Source organism: Camelina sativa, chromosome 19 (genome assembly GCF_000633955.1).
Source record: "Camelina sativa cultivar DH55 chromosome 19, Cs, whole genome shotgun sequence".
Taxonomy (NCBI): domain Eukaryota; kingdom Viridiplantae; phylum Streptophyta; class Magnoliopsida; order Brassicales; family Brassicaceae; genus Camelina; species Camelina sativa.
In genome coordinates, this window is record NC_025703.1 from 5,783,142 (window position 1) to 5,802,807 (window position 19,666).

Genomic DNA, 19,666 nt, shown 5'->3' on the forward strand with positions numbered 1-19,666 from the left:
CAGATTTTTAATGAGTTTTATTTTTTTCCGGGGAATGAGTCTCTGTCTCTGATAAAAATTAAACAGTCAAGCGTTGAATATGTAGATTTACAGCGAAAGAAACTCTGTAAGTATACAGTGTTTGCCTCATCAATGGTAAGAGTTTCTAAACGGTGACTGGGATAGCTTCATCAAGGGCGACAACACCGGGAAGTACTTTGCCTTCCAACAGCTCCAAGCTGGCGCCACCACCAGTGGAGATGTGACTCATGACTCCTGCTACTCCTACTTTCTCCACTGCAGCCACTGAGTCTCCTCCTCCTATTATCGTTGTCACTCCCTTTCCACTTAGCTCTGCTAGTTTATTCGCTACCGCCTGCAACAACCATAATCTACAACTTAATCTAATGTTCATCTACCATATGTTTATTCTATACGAGGAATCACTTTCTTACCTCTGTTCCAGCCGCAAACTTCTCCATCTCGAAAACTCCCATAGGTCCGTTCCAAATGACAGTTTGTGTTGTGTCCAGAGCTTCGTTGAAAGTTTTGATAGAATCTGGACCGATGTCCAATCCCATCCATCCGTCTTCAATGCCTGATGCAGGCACGATCTACAGAAATCCACATCACATTCTTTGCTCAGAACACAAAGCTTTAGAGAAATCAAATATTTAACAATTCTACTTCTCACATCTCTCTTTTAGATCATCAAGCAAGAACAAACCAAACGAGTTTACATAGAGCTTAAACAGGAGCACAACTTACTGGCTCCCCATATTTCTTTTACAAGACACAAGAATAGCTAGCATATGGTTCACATAAGAGGTTAAAACTCAGCTTTAGAAGGAGCAAATCTTCTCTCTTTTTCTTTTAGATGATGTAGACCAGTCAAAAGGGTTTGTCTAAGAACCTCAGCAGAGAAAAGTCTTACAAAAACCCCATTTCCCATTTTTCTTTTCACTATCATCACCCAATAATATAAACTAGTAAACTGCCAAGCTTTAAGCAATAGCGAGATGAGAGAGACAGACCTTGCTGTTGGCATCAGGAGCAAATTTGTCAGCAACCACAACATCTGTTGGCAACAAAAGAGACACTCCTTTGGCCTTAGCTTCGGCAAGGAGTTCGGTAGCCAATTCAAGTTTGTCTTCTTCAACAAGGGACGAACCAACTGAAAGACCTTGTGCCTTGTAGAATGTAAAGATCATTCCACCACCAAGAAGAAGGATATCACACTTCTCCAGAAGCGATTCAATAACTCCAATTTTGGATGAGACCTTGGATCCACCCACTATGGCTGCAAATGGTCTCTTTGGGGATGAAACAGCGCCTACAAGGTAGTCTAGCTCCTGTAGTTATAGAAAGGAGTAAACAAAATAAGTTCTTGGTATCATTTGTAGCAACGATGCTTTGATGCTGAATTGGTAATCAAAGGGAAGTAGAATCTCTCTATCAACAAATCACCTTTTGCAGAAGGAAACCAGCCACCGAAGGCTTCAAGAACTTAGTGACTCCTTCGGTAGAAGCATGAGCTCTATGAGCAGTTCCGAAAGCATCATTGACATAGAGGTCAGCTAATGCAGCAAGCTTCTTGGCAAACTCAGGATCGTTCTTCTCTTCCTCCTTGTAAAACCTGACGTTCTCAAGAAGCAAAACTCCTCCTTCGGGAAGAGCAGCCACTAAGCTTTCCACTTCCGGACCGATACAATCATCAGCTTTCGTGACCTGCAAAATTCACCGTCATAAAACTCTCTCAAGCCAAGGAAGATGATTCATTAGCGAGACAAAACACGAACTTTACCTGAATACCAAGAAGCTCAGAGAGTCTAGGCACAAGAGGAGCCAAACTGAACTTTGGTGTGACTCCCTTTGGCCTTCCCTGAAAGAAAGATCAAAACGCAGCATAAAGTGTTGTAATTTAGTTCAGGCGATGGAGCATTCAAATGTATAGTGTGTGACTGTGTGTGTGGGAATGTTACCAGATGAGTGGAGAGGATGACTTTAGCACCATTTTCGATCAAATACTTGATCGTTGGAATAGCTGCACGGATTCTGGTATCATCGGTGATAGTCTGGTTATCATCGAGAGGTACATTGAGATCAGCTCTCACGAAAACCTTCTTCCCCTTCAAATCAGCTGAGGTCAGATCTCCGACGCTCTTCTTCGCCATAGAAACCACTCCTCTGCTCCCCTTCCCGCGCACTGATTCAACCTTGGAAGCAACGTGGAGAGAGAAACGACGGGCATCGAGAGTGGCGGAGAAGCCAAGAGGACGCGCGGAAACAGAGGTGGATGGGATCGGCAAAAGGGAGGCGCGTACACGAGTTGCGGCGGAGGAAGCAACGCCGCTGGTGGACTTAAGGAGTGAAAATGCGGGACTTGCGGCGGCTGAAGCCATGTGGATCAAAAGGAGATAACAAAGATGAGGAGATGAGAAACAGAGAGAGTGTGACTCACAATGTTCTCTTGGCTATTGGGTTTTTAGAGAGAGAGATTGGAATATATTTTTGTCTTATCACTGATGAGAGGTTCTAAAGCTTTCACCTTTTCTTCTCATAGATTAGTTTACTGTTTTGGCCACTCTTTTTCTACATATTTTTGTAAAGAATGCTATTTTATTGTGCATAACATAGTTTGATCTACATAATCATGATAATATCATTTTCTCTGTCTCCAAATGCAATTCAATAACCCGATACAATTTTATATGAGTTCTCAGACACACAAATGATCTAAAGCTTGCTGGTTGGCAGACCAACAGGCTTGGCCCTGGACCTCTTCTCCACCGCACGAGAGAGTTGCTTCACAGCTTCTTTGGGCAAATGGCGAGGTTTGCTAAGCCACAGTCCTCCATCTACCACCATTGTCAGTCCGTTCACAAATTTCCCTGTTTAAACAAATCAGGCGATGTATCATCAGCATTTCAATCATTTATATGTTTTACACTAAAAGGCAGTGATTTAACTCAGCAGCATACCAGAATCACAGCTGAGGTAGAGTGCAGCCATTGCGATATCCCACTTGTCTCCGAGTTTATAAAGAGGCATGTACTCTCGGGTTTTGTTTTCAATCTCCTCAGGTACAAGTTTACTCATTCCCGGTGTACCTCCAATGGGTCCTGGTGCAATCCCGTTCACTCTAATATCATAGTCAGTTCCCCACTCCAATGCCAAGTTTCTTGTCGTAGCATCAACTGCAGCCTGTTTCAAGTTTCAAACTCCTAAGATTCCCATTTGCTACATTTGGATTGTTCCTACTACTAAGTTCTTGATGATTTCCTAACCAAAACTCGAGACACTGAATGAGTTTACCAGACAAAAGGAATTACCTTGGCAGCAGAAACATGAATTTGGTACCAAGAAGCCGTGTAGTGCAAAGTAGCACTTATGTTAATAATCGAACCGCCACCACTTGATGAGTCTCTCCCAGGCCCATCTTTCTTAAGATACTTAAGTGCTGCGTGACACATGTTGAATGTTCCTACTGCATCAATGTCCAAGACTGCACACACACACAATAAAAACGTTTCCTTCAGCTAAAACAACACTCAAAATCTCAAGACACAATTCCTCTCAAATCATTATCAAAAAGTGAACCTGTTCTGAAGCCATTAGGAGACAAATCCTCAGCAGCAGCCAAGAAATTCCCAGCAGCAGCGTTAACAAGAACATCAATTTTACCAAATTGCTGAAAAGTTGATTCCACAACTCTTCTCGCATCCTCTTGCTTACGAACATCACCTTCCAATCCAATAGCCTTATATATATATATATATATATATACAAACATTAGACAAAAGTCCTCAATACAAAAATCGCGAATCGAGAAAGAGAGAGAGAGAATTACAATTACCTGAATCCCAAGAGATCGGAGAGCGTTAACAGCATCGTCGAGAACTTGTTTCCGGCGTCCCATGATGGCGATAGAACCTCCATGTTTGCCGAACTGAGAAGAGATCTCAAAACCGATACCGGATCCGCCGCCGGTGATAAGAGCTACCTTGCCTTTGATCACATCAGGTTTGAACGGAGACTCCATTACCACCACCACCACACACACACTCGCAAATTCGGTAAAAAGGACAAGAACAAAAATTAAAGCCACTCACTCAACCTCTCACCTACTAACCAACATTTGATTTAAATATCTCCGCATTTTTTTAATTAAAAAATTACATAATTATGATATTTATTTCTACTAATCACAAATTTGTTGCCTAATGACGACGATTCACCACTCAGCGTTTTCGTTATCTCGCAAAGATTTATAATTATAACCCAAGATTTATAATGGAGTATTTAATTATTTTTAAAGATATTTTTAAAAAAGAATTATTAATAAATAATTTAATTTAAAGTAAAATAGAAAAAAGGGTTTTTTTTTTTTTTTTTTTGGGTTATGACTTGATCTATCTGCGCCGCGAGCTCGCTTCGTCTCTCTCAAAGCTCTTTCTCGATTAAGTATTAAAGATTCTCACAACCAAAGCTTCATCCTTTATCGTATCTCTCTCATTGTTGTTATCTCGATCTCAAAATCACATCTTTCTTTTAAGTAAAGAATGAAGTGGAAAGAAATTTGATAATTAACCTAATTCGTGCTTCCCCTTTCGATTTCGAGATAATTTTTTTTGATTGTTCAGCTAAAGATTAGTCGGTTGAAGTTTTGAGATTTGGAAACCTGTGATGTTTCTGGTGAGTGATGAAATCGTTGCGTTGGTTTTGTCGCGCTGAAGTTGAAACCCTAATTTCGGGGACCTTGTGGAGTGGCTCTGTTTGCACTCTGCAGTCTCTAGTCTTCTTCTTCTTCTGCTTCGCCCTTTGAAGGTTTTGCATAGAGGGCGTTACTAATGGCGTCTAAAGGTGGGAAATCTAAACCTGATATAGTAATGGCGTCCAAAGCTGGGAAATCTAAACCTGATAATGAGTATAAAGCTAAGCGCCAGAAGGTTAGCTTCCAAGTTTTTTATCTTTACGCTTTTGAGTTCTCCGGTCTTTGAGCTTAGTGTTAACGGTTTTTTTGTTTTTGTTTTACAGACGCTCGAAGCTCCTAAAGAACCACGTCGCCCTAAAACTCACTGGGACCATGTTTTGGAAGAGATGGCTTGGCTTTCAAAGGTTATTAGAAAGAGTGCTACTTTGTTTTCATTCATTCATCTACGATTGGTATGCATGCATGCTTTTTCTCTTCTCTTCTAATTGTTGACGTTTTTGTAGGACTTTGAGTCCGAGAGGAAGTGGAAGCTGGCGCAAGCGAAGAAGGTTGCTTTGAGGGCCAGTAAAGGCATGCTTGATCAGGCATCTAGGGAAGAAAGGAAGCTAAAGGTTATGTCCTCTTTCTCTCTTTGCTCTTTCAGAGTACTTACACTCTCTTCAGCATTAGTTTTTAATTGACATTATTGCTTCTTACAGGAAGAAGAACAGCGATTACGGAAAGTAGCTCTTAATATCTCGAAAGACATGAAAAAGTTTTGGATGAAAGTTGAGAAGCTGGTAATTCTTTTACTTTTCTTCCCTGGACTTGAAATTTTAAGGTTTTGTTTAACTTCTGTGTATCTGAAACCTGTTGTTCTGTGTTGTCTTGCATCTTTATAGGTGCTTTACAAGCATCAGCTGGTACGCAATGAGAAAAAGAAGAAGGCTATGGACAAGCAACTTGAGTTTCTGTTAGGCCAAACCGAGAGGTTACTACGGAATCTTTCTTACACAGTTTTTTTTAATCTGGAACATATTTAAAAGAACTGAATTTGACCTGTTTGGTTATGTTAGGTACTCAACCATGTTGGCAGAAAATTTAGTGGAGCCTTGTAAAGAAGGACATAGTAGTCCTCCAAAAACTCTGCCAGCTATCGAGTTGAAAAGTGATGAGGAGATGGCAGAACAGATACCTCCAGAGATAAATTCTTGTGAGCACCCTATTACTCAACACAGCATTATTGTCAAGTGTAAGTGGATCCTAACAATCTTTTGACGCAGTAGCTGCAGGTCTTGAATCAGAAAGTCCTGAAATCGATGAGGATTATGATCTAAAATCCGAGGATGAGACCGTGAGTTTCACTTAATCTTCTTTTTATTTTTGTTTTACCACTTAGCAATTACTGTGTATCACAGCTTGAATCTACCTGCACCTCAAAGAAAATTGTTACGTTTTGTCATGACACTACCCTGTACCCAACATATAGGCTATACTCTAGTTTTGAATAGTTTCTGTGGAGATAGAAGTGATTATTTTTGCTCATTTATCTCTTATCTTTGAGGAGTGATATGTTCCATATCTCATTTTAAACCCACAATTACACTTAGGAAGATGATGAAAATACTATTGAGGAGGATGAAAAACATTTTACCAAACGGGAAAGACAGGAAGAGTTGGAAGCTTTGCGAGATGAAGTGGATCTACCAGTTGAGGAGCTGCTCAGACGTTATACTGCTGGGAGAGGTTGGGATAACTCTATGCTTGCTATTCGTTGACCTTTTTTTCCTTATATACTTTGAAGTTTACTAGATGTCAGCTATTTGAATTGCATCCTCTTTTTGTATAAGAGCTTTATTTTGATCCCTCAGTCAGTCGAGAAACCAGCCCAGAAAATGATGAAAGTGGAGACAAACTGGCCTCAGTAGATCAAGATCATGGAGAGGGTGAGTGGTATTAAGTCCCTATAATGTATTGAAAAGCAATGCAACTTCTCTTTGACTTCCTCTTCCCATTTGACATATACAGCAGACATGAACAATCTTACTGCTTCTGAAGAAACTGAAAAGAGCCCAAGTGTTCGTCGTTCTGTAAGTTGTATGTCTTTTTAAAATCCCATTGTCTGATTTGTCATTGAAATTCTGGCTCAAATGTAACATATATCCTTTATTTGCAGAATGATAGCTGCGGTCGTTTGGCAAAAACCAAGACCCATTCTCATGACCTCGAGCCAGGCACGAGGAGTGCTTCTGCTAAGTCCAGAAAGGAAGATCATACTTATGATTTTAACGATGAACAGGTAAGTGGATCTGATCTCATTTGTGAATCATTTGTCAGGAGACCTTAATGATGTTCTTCGTTGCAATTAGCATAAGGTCTCTGGTTCTGACTAATGATGAACTTGATGTGTCACTGATTGTAATATGTGCAGGAAGATGTCGACTTTGTTGTTGCCACTGGTGAGGAAAAGGTCAGCCATCTCATCAAATGCCAGAGATCAGTCATTTTAAAACTTTTCTCTTTTAACTTGATTCTCTTAGCCTAGGCTCTTGTGGAAGAAAGTTTTGAACAAGCATATAGATTCAAAGTTGTATATCTGCTCTTTTGGTGCAGGATGATGAGACAACACTTTCTGTCGAAGAGGAATTAGGGAAAGCAGATAATGAAGACCATGTCGAAGAGGTGACAAATCTATTAATTATTCTGTCTTCTTGTAACATGGAAAACGTTATTAGCTAGAGAGTTTACAAACAGAAATTTCACCTTGTATTGCAGATTTCTCTGCTGCAAAAAGAGAGTGAAATGCCTATTGAAGTACTGCTCGCAAGGTATAAGGAGGTATGCTATTAAGTCTCTTGTGTGCATGTGTTCAGTAGTGTTTTACTGTTTTTTTTCTTTCTGAAACTCAAGTTTCCTATGATAGGATTTCGGTGACAAGGATATTTCTGAGGATGAATCTGAGTATTCATGTGCTCAGTCTGAAGAGTCTGGTGTAGAATCTCACGAAAATAGGCAGCAAGCTAATTCTGATGATGAAAACGTTGATTCAACAGAATGTAAGCCAGATCCAAAGCCTTGCGCAGAAATAGTTGATGGCACATCCCATGAAATAACAGAAGATAATGGTAAAGATAGCAGTGATAAAATTGCTGATGCAGCAGCAGCAGCAAGATCCGCGCAGCCAACTGGATTTACGTACTCTACAACAAAAGTTCGAACGAAACTGCCGTTTCTGCTCAAGCATTCTCTGCGTGAGTACCAACACATTGGTTTGGACTGGCTTGTCACGATGTATGAGAAAAGATTGAACGGGATTCTAGCTGATGAAATGGGTCTTGGAAAGACAATTATGACCATTGCTCTTCTAGCACACCTTGCATGTGATAAGGGGATATGGGGTCCCCATCTGATTGTGGTTCCAACGAGTGTGATGCTTAATTGGGAAACTGAGTTTCTTAAGTGGTGTCCTGCATTTAAAATACTCACCTACTTTGGGAGTGCAAAGGAGCGGAAACTCAAGAGACAAGGATGGATGAAGCTTAACTCATTTCATGTATGCATAACAACCTATAGGCTAGTTATTCAGGACAGTAAAATGTTCAAGCGCAAGAAGTGGAAATACTTGATTCTTGACGAAGCCCATTTAATTAAGAATTGGAAGTCTCAGAGATGGCAAACACTATTGAACTTCAATTCTAAACGCAGAATTTTGTTGACTGGTACACCGCTGCAGAATGATCTTATGGAATTGTGGTCACTTATGCATTTTCTGATGCCACATGTCTTTCAGTCTCACCAGGAATTCAAAGATTGGTTCTGTAACCCGATAGCAGGGATGGTTGAGGGACAAGAAAAAATCAACAAAGAAGTTATTGATCGCTTACATAATGTCCTCCGTCCTTTTCTTCTACGGCGCTTAAAAAGGGATGTGGAGAAGCAACTTCCTTCAAAACATGAGCATGTTATTTTCTGTAGACTGTCTAAGAGGCAGCGCAACTTGTACGAGGACTTCATAGCAAGCACAGAAACACAGGCTACACTTAACAGTGGAAGCTTTTTTGGGATGATAAGTATCATTATGCAATTGCGGAAAGTGTGTAATCATCCTGATCTCTTTGAGGGTCGTCCTATTGTAAGTTCCTTTGATATGGCTGGCATTGATGTGCAGTTGAGTTCAACAATCTGTTCGCTGCTTTTGGAAAGTCCGTTTTCCAAGGTTGATCTTGAAGCTTTGGGATTCTTATTCACACATCTTGATTTTTCTATGACTTCTTGGGAAGGGGATGATATTAAAGCTATTTCAACTCCCTCAGAATTAATCAAGCAGCGTGTGGACTTGAAGGATGATCCAGAAGCAATCCCTTTGAGTTCGAAAAACCGCAAAAATCTGCAAGGGACGAATATTTTTGAAGAAGTACGTAAGGCCATCTTTGAGGAAAGGGTTAAAGAAACTAAGGATCGGGCAGCAGCCATTGCATGGTGGAATTCTTTGAGATGCCAGAGAAAGCCGACTTACTCTACATCTCTGAGAACTCTTTTAACCATTAAGGGTCCACTCGATGATATACACCATCTTAAAGCTAATCGTTCATCTGACATGTATTCCTCAACCCTCGCTGACATAGTTCTTTCACCGATCGAGCGCTTTCAGAAGATAATTGAGCTAGTTGAAGCTTTCACATTTGCGATTCCAGCTGCACGAGTACCTTCACCTGCTTGCTGGTGCAGCCGTAGTGACGCTCCTGTTTTTCTTAGTCCATCATACAAGGAGAAAGTTACAGATTTATTGTCACCTCTTTTGTCTCCGATTAGACCTGCAATCGTTCGGAGCCAAGTATATTTTCCAGATAGGCGACTGATACAGTTTGATTGTGGTAAGCTGCAGGAGCTTGCTATGTTATTGAGGAAATTAAAATTTGGGGGTCACAGGGCGTTGATATTCACGCAAATGACCAAGATGCTTGACATCTTGGAGGCTTTCATTAATTTATATGGTTATACCTACATGCGTCTTGATGGTTCTACTCCTCCAGAAGAGAGGCAGACGTTAATGCAGCGGTTTAATACAAATCCCAAAATCTTTCTTTTCATTTTGTCAACCCGAAGTGGGGGTGTTGGCATCAATCTTGTGGGTGCGGACACAGTTATATTCTATGACAGTGACTGGAATCCTGCTATGGACCAACAAGCTCAAGATCGGTGCCACAGGATAGGTCAGACACGTGAAGTCCATATATACCGGTTGATAAGTGAGAGCACCATTGAGGAGAATATCTTAAAGAAAGCAAACCAGAAGCGTGCGCTTGATAACCTAGTAATTCAAAACGGTGAGTATAACACCGAATTTTTCAAGAAGCTTGATCCCATTGAGTTGTTCTCTGGGCATAAGGCTCTGACTACAAAGGATGAAAAGGAAACAAGCAAGAATTGTGGGGCGGAGGTACCTCTGTCAAATGCAGATGTTGAGGCTGCTTTAAAACAGGCAGAAGATGAGGCAGATTATATGGCTCTCAAAAGAGTAGAACAAGAAGAAGCTGTGGACAATCAAGAGTTTACAGAAGAACCTGTAGAGAGACCAGAAGACGATGAGCTAGTAAATGAAGATGACCTAAAGGCTGATGAGCCTGTTGATCAAGGTTTAGTTGCATCAGGGTCGACAAAAGAAGATATTCCATTGTTACATAGTGATACCAGGGATGAGAGAGCTGTCATCACTACTTCAAGCCAAGAAGATGACACTGATGTATTAGATGATGTCAAGCAAATGGCTGCAGCAGCCGCTGCTGCTGGACAAGCTATCTCATCTTTTGAGAATCAGCTACGTCCTATTGATAGATATGCGATTAGATTTTTAGAGCTTTGGGACCCCATCATTGGTGAGTCTGCAATGGAAAATGAAGCGGGGTTCGAAGAGAAAGAATGGGAGCTTGACCACATTGAAAAGTACAAGGACGAAATGGAAGCTGAGATTGATGATGGGGAAGAGCCTCTTGTTTATGAGAGTAAGTGTACCCTTTTTTGCACATTCAGTCCAATAATTTATCTAGTATTCCTACTTAACTGACAATGACCCTGCCGGTGATGTAACTTTGTATAATGTTAGCCCACCTGGTTTTTAGCTCACATGAGATGTTAATGCTATTTTCAGAATGGGATGCTGATTTTGCAACCGAAGCATACAGGCAGCAAGTGGAAGTCTTAGCTCAGCACCAGGTGAGATTAATTACTGCATCTACCGTGTGTCATGCAATTTAGCTTGTTCACGTATTTACTTATATTTTTGTAGTTGATGGAAGATTTGGAAAATGAAGCTAGAGAGAGGGAAGCTGCTGAGATGGCTGAAATGGAGTTGATACAGTAAGACACTTCTGAGTCCACACGGTTCATTGTCAATATGATTTATTTATGACATTGCTGTTGAAAATTATAATTCATCATTGATAAAACAAGTAGATTAATTAAACCATTCTTTTCCTCAGGAATGAAATTCCTCATGTACCAAAGTCTAAGAAGAAGAAAAAAGCGAAGAAAGCCAAATTTAAATCCCTGAAGAAAGGATCACTGGCTGCGGAACCAAAATATGTGAAGTCCGTTGTGAAAGTTGAAGATTCGACTGATGATGATAATGAAGAATTCGCCTATGTGAGTAGCAGTGACTCAGATATGGTTACGCCGCTTTCGCGGATGCATATGAAAGGCAAGAAAAGAGATTTAATTGTTGACACCGAAGAAGAGAATACCTCGAAGAAGAAAGCAAAGAAGCATAAGAAATCTCTTCCGAATTCAGATGTCAAATACAAACAACCAAGTGCTCTACATGATGAACTGGAACCATCAAAACCGCCTAACAGTATGGTTGTTGATAATGAAATGAAACTAACGAGCAGGGGTAAAACTATAGGGAAAAAATCCATCACTTCCATGCCAATAAAGCGTGTTCTTATGATCAAGCCAGAGAAGCTAAAGAAAGGGAATCTGTGGTCTAGAGACTGTGTTCCCTCGCCTGATTCTTGGCTGCCTCAGGAAGATGCTATATTGTGTGCCATGGTACATGAATATGGGCCTAATTGGAGTTTTGTTAGTGGAACTCTTTATGGAATGACAGCTGGTGGGGCTTACAGGGGACGGTATCGCCATCCTGCATATTGTTGTGAGAGATATATAGAGCTTATCCAACGACATATTATGTCTGCTTCCGACAGTGCAGTGAACGAGAAGAACCTCAACACAGGTTCTGGGAAGGCACTCCTGAAAGTCACTGAGGTAAGGTTGATTATGGCATAGCGTTAGGTTAGCTACTCACTAGCATGCATTAAAGTAGTGATGAATTAGGGAAAGATCAAAACATTTCTTCTAAATGGGTCCTTTCAATCAAGTGAGAAGATTATAATGGAAAGGAGATGCTTTTCACTAATATCATTTTTGGTGCAGGAAAATATTCGGACGCTCCTAAATGTTGCAGCTGAGCAGCCAGATACAGAGATGCTCCTACAAAAACATTTTTCTTGCTTGCTGTCATCAATTTGGAGGACGTCGACCCGGACAGGGAATGAACAACTGCTCTCCTTAAGCAATCCCATTTTCAATAGACAGTTTATTGGCTCCGTGAATCACTCCCAGGATATAGCTAGAAAGCCTTGGCAGGGGATGAAGATCACCAGCTTAAGTAGAAAGTTGTTAGAAGCCGCTCTCCAGGATTCCAGCACGAGTCAGCCAAACAATACTGCTTCCCGTTCGAGGTTGCAGGAGAATCAACCTATCAATAAAGTGGAGTTAGACTTAACCTTGGAATTTCCCCCACGTGGTTATGATGATTCCCTGACGCAGTTTCCACCCATGATAAGTGTGTCCATTGATGGGTCAGATCCATTAAATTATGTGAACGAGCCCCCAGTGGAAGATGTTCTAAAAGGTTCTAGGATTGCTGCAGAGAACCGTTACAGGTTTGAAAAGCTGATATATTTGATTTTTCGTCCGATAATTTTGAGAGCAGTAATAGTCACTAAAGAATTGGTGATCTTGTTCTGTAGGAATGCTGCAAATGCTTGTATTGAAGATTTATTTGGATGGGCTTCAAACACGTTCCCAGCCAACGATCTGAAGTCTAGAACAGGCACGAAAGCACAGTCCCTGGGGAAACATAAGCTATCCGTCGCAGACTCAGCCAAGTCTTCAAAAAGCAAACAGCGCAAACTCTTGGCAGAGCAAACAGAAGTGGCATGGGTTAGGCCAAATGACCCAAATCTCAAGTTTGATTTCACACCTGCGGATAGGGAGGATGAGGAGGTTGAGGAGAAGGCGGTTTTAGAAGAGATAGAGATGATAAGTTGTTCACAGTGGTATGATCCATTCTTTACCTCAGGCCTTGATGATTGCTCATTAGCTTCTGAAATCTCAGAAATAGAGTAGTAAAAGCCTTTTTGTAAAAGTAAAACTGCTGATGATTGTGGATGATCATTTTCTTAACCACTTTTGATGGGCAAAATCTTTTGTAAAGCAGAAAGTGACAGCTTCGTAGGTTTTTTGTGTTTCATCAAAATATCTAATCTCAAATATGATTTTTATCCCCACCGTACTGTATAATAATACCAACAATTTAGCTTCTGACTCGTTTACATTCTAGTTTCCAAATTCTCTAGGTTTTAGAAAAACAGCGAGTTCTCAGTGTAGTCTAAATTTATCTATAAGAAAGAAAAAGACAGTGCAACAGTACATGATGGATCAACTCCTTGTGTGTTCTAGCAAGTTTGGTTATCCAAGAAATTGAGCCACTCATTGTAATCATCAAACCCTGGTTCAACCAGTCTGCTCCAAAACTCGTGATCTGATTTCCCATGGATCTCTAGTAAGTCTGGTTTAGATATAGGAGGAAGAATATGGCTATCTCCAAAGAGACATTCTAGTGATTGTGGTGCATTCACCTCAAATCCACATGCCATTTGCTCCACAAAGATTTCCTCAAACTCCTCTTCCTGGTTAGGCTTCTCGTTGTTTATAATAACATCCTTCAAGACTGACGATGCTGAGGAAGAGGAAGAAGACGTAGAGGACACTGAATGATTGGTGACATCTTCTTCTGATGATGATGATGATGATTTTCTCTTCATCAATCGCTTTTTGAGATGAGTGTTCCACACATTCTTGATCTCGTTGTCTGTTCTTCCCGGAAAGTGGGATGCGATCTTAGACCACCTGATCAAATAATGCACTACTGTTATACTACTTTTTGCTTAAAAATGTATGTACACACACACACACACAAAATAATGATTTGAGATAAAGGAGACATGATTACTTGTTTCCATGAGCCTGGTGAAGGTGGATAATGGTATCTTCCTCTTCTTTGGTGAAGTTGCCTCGTTTGAGACCTGGTCTCAGATAGTTTATCCATCTTAGACGACAACTCTTTCCGCATCTCATCAATCCTATTTAAGTTACAAACACTATCAACTTTGAACACCAGATATACTACAAGTTTAACATATAAAGACTAGGAAGAAAGACGAGGTTTAAGTTTCACCAAATTTTTATTTACAATAAATTTTAAATTGAGCAATTTAACCATTTATTTCGATATTTGATATTTCACCCCATCTTCCGAAAGATTTTGTATGAGACTAACCTATTCAACTTTTAACTTTTAGCAGAAAACTTTGTAATAAACACGAACGTTACAGATTCTGGTCAAACATCTCTTCAAATTCTATTCATCAAAGACATATATGTCATCTTTATGAAATAGTCACCAAAATTGTAATTGAGACCCAAAACATACACTAATTCGTAACTTCTACTGTTCGAACATGTAGAATTGTAAGATTTGATAAGTAATCAGAAGTATTAAGAATAATCGATGAAAGAGACTAAGGTTTTGTTCTGTATAGATATTCTACTCGAGACCGAAATGCATCATTAACGAAAAAGAAAAGAGTGCATCTTGCATATATCGTATCAGATCAAAGAACATGATTAGAGAGAAAGATAATGCAAATGAGTTAGATAGTGAAGCATGCAGTGTCATAGATAGGAGTAGCTAGGACATACCAGCGAGTTTGGGAAGAGATCTCCAATTCTGGTGACCATTTTTTTCGATAAAAGCTCTGAGTCTTTCACTTTCTTCATCACTCCATGGCCCTCTCCTCACTTGGCTTTTGTCACAGCATGGTGCTCTTCTTTTCCCCATCACACCGACTTTAATTTTTAGAGAATCTTATGTACTTATCATCATCATCATCATCATCATATATATATAAGGGTTAATTACGAGAGACCACAAGGGCCATGCCACTAATTCATCTACAAATAAACCTACTTGAATAAATTAATTAAATGGGTATCTATTTTTCTCATATATATATATTATATCCTCATACTTTTCTATCAATTAAATTTTGACTTTTTTTTTTATCATATGACTATTTTTAATTAGTCCTTGTATTCCTACAAAATAAAAAATTCTGGCACTATTTTCTCAAATCTAAAATCAACTTTCTTTTCATATTCAAATCTCAAAGGTTTTAAAAGTATCTTAATTAATTAAATATATTTTTTATTTACTTAAATATTTATACTGTGAAAATTCGGATTTCAATTTTCAGACTAAAAGGTAAAAAGTATTTTTTTTAATTTTTAGGAAAAATATAAGGGAAAATATGATTCTTTGTTCACAATAGTAAATATTGACTAGTATATTAGTTGTCACCATTGACTATATTTGGATCTGCAACTTGAATTTATGTTATTTATGCAAAGACGATTAATGTAGAAATCTTTTCTCCTTTTTTTTTTTTTACAAAGTATGCATTTTAAAGGAAGCGTTAAAATTTGTAAGATTTTTTTTTTTTTTTTTTGCCGATAAAAATAGAATAATAAGATTTTATTCTAAAAGTAAAATAAGTAAATAAGTATATAGAGATGGTATATACGGTTACGTCTTGAACTTCCATTTATACAATGACAGCGAAATATAAACCTGTAAATCAACTTACATAACAACAACTGGCTGAATGCACGTAGGGAATGTATCACTTCAATAAACAAAATTTGAAATGATGGAGAAAAAATATGATATGAGTGGGAAAGAAGATAAGCGTAGTCATAGAAATGCATGATACATTACCTTCCAACTTCAACTTGTATATTTTTTTTTTTCATTTAATCTACCAAACTATTATTAGTGATGTGTATACGTGTTGTGTCTTCTTTGAACTGTACACACGACGTCGTTTCGCTTGTTCAAGTCTCCACGTGCTTGCCCCACAGTTGAATTGTTTACAATGATTTGAGTTTTCAAAGGCCAAAAATCTCAACAACAAAAAAAAAATTATTCTAAATTTTTGATTTTGAAGAAAAATACATAGTAATGAAAGTGTATGATTTGATACTTTAATCTTAAATTACTTCTTCATATTCATGATTTCATAATAAAAACAAAATTTCAATTTTATCATTATCATCTTAGTTAATTCTAAATTTTAAATAATGTGGTATAAATTTTAAATTTTATTTCAATAAAATAATATTTCGTTTTACAATTATTTTATATTTATAATTCATAATAAAAAAGTTAGAAGAAAATCTTGTTAGATTTTATGGGCTTTGAAACAAAACTGGGTCCTAAACTAATCTTGTTTAGGGAGGCTCTAAACAACAGAAGCCCATCAATATATAGTCTAAATGTTTGTGACTTTATTTATTCTATAGCTGTAGCCTGTAATCACTCAAAGTTTTTTTTTTTTTTTTTTAAATGATTTCTGGTGGATGTTATTTAGCAGGCCTTAACATAAACAATCTCAAGACCACCATAAATTATTTTAGTTTACATACTTCAAATAACACCATATTTTTACAAAAACTGTTGAAACTCATGATTAAGAAGATGAGAATAGTCATTTTAACACAAATCCTTCCAATTTCTTGGCTGAAAACAAACAAACCAAACATGAATATGAGAAATACGATAACAAATTTTTGGCATACAGCTCAAGTATTAATATGTGTGTTTGGCTTTTATGAGATAGAAGAGTCGCTCACTCATATATGGAATCATGGAATGGTTGGGATTACTGCATTTCTACCAAAAAAAATAATAATTGAACATTACTTTGTTTCTTATTTGTGTCACGAAGAAAAATAGTATAATCCATATCTGTTGAAGAATAGTGATAACAATAATCACAATGTGATCCCAAAAGAGATTAAATAAAAAATTTAAAGAATCGAATCAATCATGAGGTGAGCTGAGCCGTGTCCTCCTAAGCAACAATCCGATTCATACTTGAAATATGCTGCCCAAGTCCTCATGCTTACTACTATATATGCCCTTGCAATACCAATTTAGGAATCTTCCTTTTAAAAAAAAATATAAGTACATATTACAACGTTGTCATTTCGACCTCATTCAAGAGAATCTTAACAACAAAATGAATTTTATATTATAGTTCCTGGTCATTTTTATAGTTACACATGTATGTTTCCCGTTGAGAGGTACTTGATAATGAAAAAAAAATGAATGGAAGTATGACTTTTTTTTTTTAAAGTCATGAAGAAAAAATCGATTTCACACTTGGACAGTCATCGTAATTAATGTACATTAACGTAAAGTAAACAAAACAGAATACTTGTTTCCATCAAACCAACTATAATCAAAGTTAACACATCATCATTATATTCAAACGAAATTGATGGATCCATCTATGTGGCTCGGTGACTTTTGACTACATTTATGATGCTATACATAGATCTAACATCACGATACATATATACTGATGATGTAAATGTGGAGACACCGACCTTAACAAAATTTATGGTTACCTTGGATAGTTGTGGATCAATCGTCTTAAGTGACAATAAATAGAACAAAACAAAATAAACAGGGAAGTTAATGATTGACTGTGGATTGCTATATATATATATAACTCGCATGTGGTGGTGCAGGTGATGGCAACATGGGAAATCATTATAAATGGAAGAAAAAATTCCAACTCTATGATTGATATACCGGTTTATTCAGATTGGTCACACAAGTAATAATTATAATCTCAATTAAACTATGAAGACTTATATATTATGGGATACACAATTATATCATTGAGAGAATCCATAGATGTGGGACAGTTAAACCTCCACATGTAGTTCACTCGGGTCGTATATAAAGCAAATATACACACATGTGCTGCTGGTGTTTAATATATACGTACATCTTTGATTTCATTAAACATAAAACGAAGGTTACCTGAAAATGTACTAAACCATTATGTGTGACTCATATAATATGCCTATAGTGTTTGACATACATAGAAAAATTATAGTTTTCTTTTTCTAGTGGCTGAAGAAGGTTCATATGGTTATAGATTTTTTGCTGAGTTGAACTTGATTAATGTAAAACAATCACCATGGTTGTAATATAGCTTTGTGGCCTAGGCATATCGGGCTTGGAAACAACAAGCTTTGTGTGTTTTTGGATCTGAAAGAATAGTAAACAAGAGATGCAAACCCACATGGTCTTTTATTACTTTTTTCCCCCCATAATTCTCAATTATTTTTTGTTTTATATATTATTACTATACACTTTTGGCATTAGACCGTACTTTATTATCTTTTATAAAAAGAAAAAAGAGAATCTAACCTTTATTTTTCTTTTTAAGCTAAAAAAAAATAACAGATAACTACTGAAAAAGAGTTTAGTTACGGGTAAAAAAAAATATTCTAGTAACGGCCGCAGAATGTATCATTTATCCTGTCTCTATGCTATGTAACACACATTGACGTATATACCCTTCCGGTAATGTCGGTAAAACATCAAAATCCGATCTTTTTTGTTTTCTGACTCAAAATCCAAAAATAATTGAATCAAATCAAAATTTCATGTCACATAAACCCAGAAATTACTACTCCAATCCATCCATACACAAAAGATAACAAAATTTGATGCAAAACTTCCATATATATAAATCTTCACAAGAATTTCAAACCGATTTTTAAAACCGGCGAAAAAAAATTAGAGAATTTTGCAACAAACAAATTTCAAAAAAGAAAAGCTCTAAAATCTCTGTCTTCTTCATCATCATCAAACGAAAAAAAAAAATATTATATACCTATCTTACATCCCAAAACGACGAAGTATTACTCAGTATCTGAACAAAAACCACCAGATCTAAAGAAAAAAAACCTTGACTAAACTAAACTACCCAAGATTAAGCTTCGTCTTCTTCTTCTTCTTCTTCTTTTGTTTTCTTCATCATCTTCAAATCGTCTCATCTCCGATTAAATCAATCGAAACCGGAAGTCCAAGACGAAACGACTCCATGATTTGTTCAAAGACAAGCACATGGCACGGGATTTGTAATCCTCCTTTTTGCTCGTATCCATACTCCTGAGCAGATCGGTTTAGTAAACCGATAAAAACCGGATGGTTAAGCAGCTCCGCGCTTACGACGAACCTCTCCATCTCGTCTCCTACGTATACAGGTACGTGTCCTTCTGGAACGGAAGAGTTCTGTTTCTTTGATCTACGAGCCATTGAAGAGCGGAGGAATGATTCTGTACGGCGGCGGTTGTTACTACTACTAGGTGGTCGCTGTGAATCTGAACGGAGGAGACTGTATTGAGCTGAATCAGCCACGCGTGATAGACGGCGGATCAATTGCTTCATCGTCTTCGTGTTTGTTGATTTGATTACGAGAATTGAATTGAGAGATTTTTTTTTTTGGTTTGTGAAGGAGAAGTGAAAGGAAGGTTTCTTCTGATTATATATCGAGGCGAGGGTAGTTTGGGGATTTTGTTTATTTTGATAAAAAAGTAGGTACGGGGAAGGAGTACTTGCCAGGTACACACACTTTACTCGTAATTTTCCACTGACTTTTTTCTATTTAAAAAAAAAAAACATAAAATAATTATTTAAAGTTTTTAAAAAAGAAATTTTTATGAAAAGAGGGAAAAGATCTTTGATTTTTCATTAGGAAACAAGGAAATAATAACTAACGATTGATTTTA

General features: G+C 37.8%; 5 protein-coding genes across 7 annotated transcripts; 1 reads left to right on the forward strand and 4 right to left on the reverse strand.

Annotated features, from left to right (window-relative positions):
- Positions 36–2,479, reverse strand: LOC104765046 (phosphoglycerate kinase 1, chloroplastic-like). The gene is made up of 6 exons (XM_010488702.2): positions 1,962–2,479; positions 1,784–1,861; positions 1,447–1,707; positions 1,014–1,331; positions 435–593; positions 36–355 (listed from the first exon to the last, which is right to left on the reverse strand). The coding sequence occupies exons 1-6, from the start codon at positions 2,379–2,381 to the stop codon at positions 146–148; spliced, it is 1,446 nt and encodes a 481-aa protein (XP_010487004.1). The 5' UTR covers positions 2,382–2,479; the 3' UTR covers positions 36–145.
- On the reverse strand, positions 2,585–4,184 carry LOC104765047 (peroxisomal 2,4-dienoyl-CoA reductase). Its single transcript, XM_010488703.2, has 5 exons — positions 3,836–4,184; positions 3,580–3,739; positions 3,312–3,484; positions 2,961–3,183; positions 2,585–2,870 (listed from the first exon to the last, which is right to left on the reverse strand). Exons 1-5 carry the CDS (start codon positions 4,019–4,021, stop codon positions 2,716–2,718), a joined length of 897 nt encoding a protein of 298 aa, XP_010487005.1. The 5' UTR covers positions 4,022–4,184; the 3' UTR covers positions 2,585–2,715.
- Positions 4,375–13,240, forward strand: LOC104765049 (protein PHOTOPERIOD-INDEPENDENT EARLY FLOWERING 1). Of its 3 annotated transcripts, none has more exons than XM_010488704.2 (20): positions 4,375–4,928; positions 5,017–5,097; positions 5,197–5,304; positions 5,392–5,472; positions 5,575–5,663; positions 5,749–5,885; positions 5,956–6,026; positions 6,283–6,418; positions 6,544–6,618; positions 6,701–6,762; positions 6,849–6,971; positions 7,104–7,142; positions 7,286–7,354; positions 7,448–7,510; positions 7,596–10,674; positions 10,821–10,885; positions 10,959–11,029; positions 11,152–11,935; positions 12,104–12,615; positions 12,703–13,240. In XM_010488704.2, exons 1-20 carry the CDS (start codon positions 4,830–4,832, stop codon positions 13,079–13,081), a joined length of 6,123 nt encoding a protein of 2,040 aa, XP_010487006.1. In that variant the 5' UTR covers positions 4,375–4,829; the 3' UTR covers positions 13,082–13,240. The 3 variants fall into 3 exon arrangements, with proteins under 3 accessions (XP_010487006.1, XP_010487007.1, XP_010487008.1); XM_010488705.2 differs by having other exon boundaries at positions 6,704–6,762; XM_010488706.2 differs by having other exon boundaries at positions 5,959–6,026.
- On the reverse strand, positions 13,251–14,889 carry LOC104765050 (myb-related protein Myb4-like). Its single transcript, XM_010488707.2, has 3 exons — positions 14,717–14,889; positions 13,968–14,097; positions 13,251–13,864 (listed from the first exon to the last, which is right to left on the reverse strand). Exons 1-3 carry the CDS (start codon positions 14,853–14,855, stop codon positions 13,411–13,413), a joined length of 723 nt encoding a protein of 240 aa, XP_010487009.1. The 5' UTR covers positions 14,856–14,889; the 3' UTR covers positions 13,251–13,410.
- LOC104765051 (auxin-responsive protein SAUR72-like) lies at positions 18,588–19,389 on the reverse strand. Its single transcript, XM_010488709.2, has one exon. The coding sequence runs from the start codon at positions 19,323–19,325 to the stop codon at positions 18,918–18,920; it is 408 nt and encodes a 135-aa protein (XP_010487011.1). The 5' UTR covers positions 19,326–19,389; the 3' UTR covers positions 18,588–18,917.

What these genes read in the sequence shown, in the direction of transcription:
- LOC104765049 (XM_010488704.2), top strand. Translation starts at nt 4,830, where the DNA reads ATGGCGTCTAAAGGTGGGAAATCTAAACCTGATATAGTAATGGCGTCC. An exon ending in ATGAAGACCATGTCGAAGAG is followed by an intron (nt 7,355 to 7,447) that starts GTGACAAATCTA and finishes CTTGTATTGCAG; the next exon opens with ATTTCTCTGCTGCAAAAAGA. An exon ending in GCTGCAGAGAACCGTTACAG is followed by an intron (nt 12,616 to 12,702) that starts GTTTGAAAAGCT and finishes CTTGTTCTGTAG; the next exon opens with GAATGCTGCAAATGCTTGTA.
- LOC104765047 (XM_010488703.2), bottom strand. Translation starts at nt 4,021, where the DNA reads ATGGAGTCTCCGTTCAAACCTGATGTGATCAAAGGCAAGGTAGCTCTT. An exon ending in TCCTAATGGCTTCAGAACAG is followed by an intron (nt 3,485 to 3,579) that starts GTTCACTTTTTG and finishes GTGTGTGTGCAG; the next exon opens with TCTTGGACATTGATGCAGTA. An exon ending in TTCATGTTTCTGCTGCCAAG is followed by an intron (nt 3,184 to 3,311) that starts GTAATTCCTTTT and finishes AACTTGAAACAG; the next exon opens with GCTGCAGTTGATGCTACGAC.
- LOC104765046 (XM_010488702.2), bottom strand. Translation starts at nt 2,381, where the DNA reads ATGGCTTCAGCCGCCGCAAGTCCCGCATTTTCACTCCTTAAGTCCACC. An exon ending in CTGGTTTCCTTCTGCAAAAG is followed by an intron (nt 1,332 to 1,446) that starts GTGATTTGTTGA and finishes CTATAACTACAG; the next exon opens with GAGCTAGACTACCTTGTAGG. An exon ending in AGTTTGCGGCTGGAACAGAG is followed by an intron (nt 356 to 434) that starts GTAAGAAAGTGA and finishes TGGTTGTTGCAG; the next exon opens with GCGGTAGCGAATAAACTAGC.
- LOC104765051 (XM_010488709.2), bottom strand. Translation starts at nt 19,325, where the DNA reads ATGAAGCAATTGATCCGCCGTCTATCACGCGTGGCTGATTCAGCTCAA.
- LOC104765050 (XM_010488707.2), bottom strand. Translation starts at nt 14,855, where the DNA reads ATGGGGAAAAGAAGAGCACCATGCTGTGACAAAAGCCAAGTGAGGAGA. An exon ending in ATCTCTTCCCAAACTCGCTG is followed by an intron (nt 14,098 to 14,716) that starts GTATGTCCTAGC and finishes TAACTTAAATAG; the next exon opens with GATTGATGAGATGCGGAAAG. An exon ending in CACCAGGCTCATGGAAACAA is followed by an intron (nt 13,865 to 13,967) that starts GTAATCATGTCT and finishes TTATTTGATCAG; the next exon opens with GTGGTCTAAGATCGCATCCC.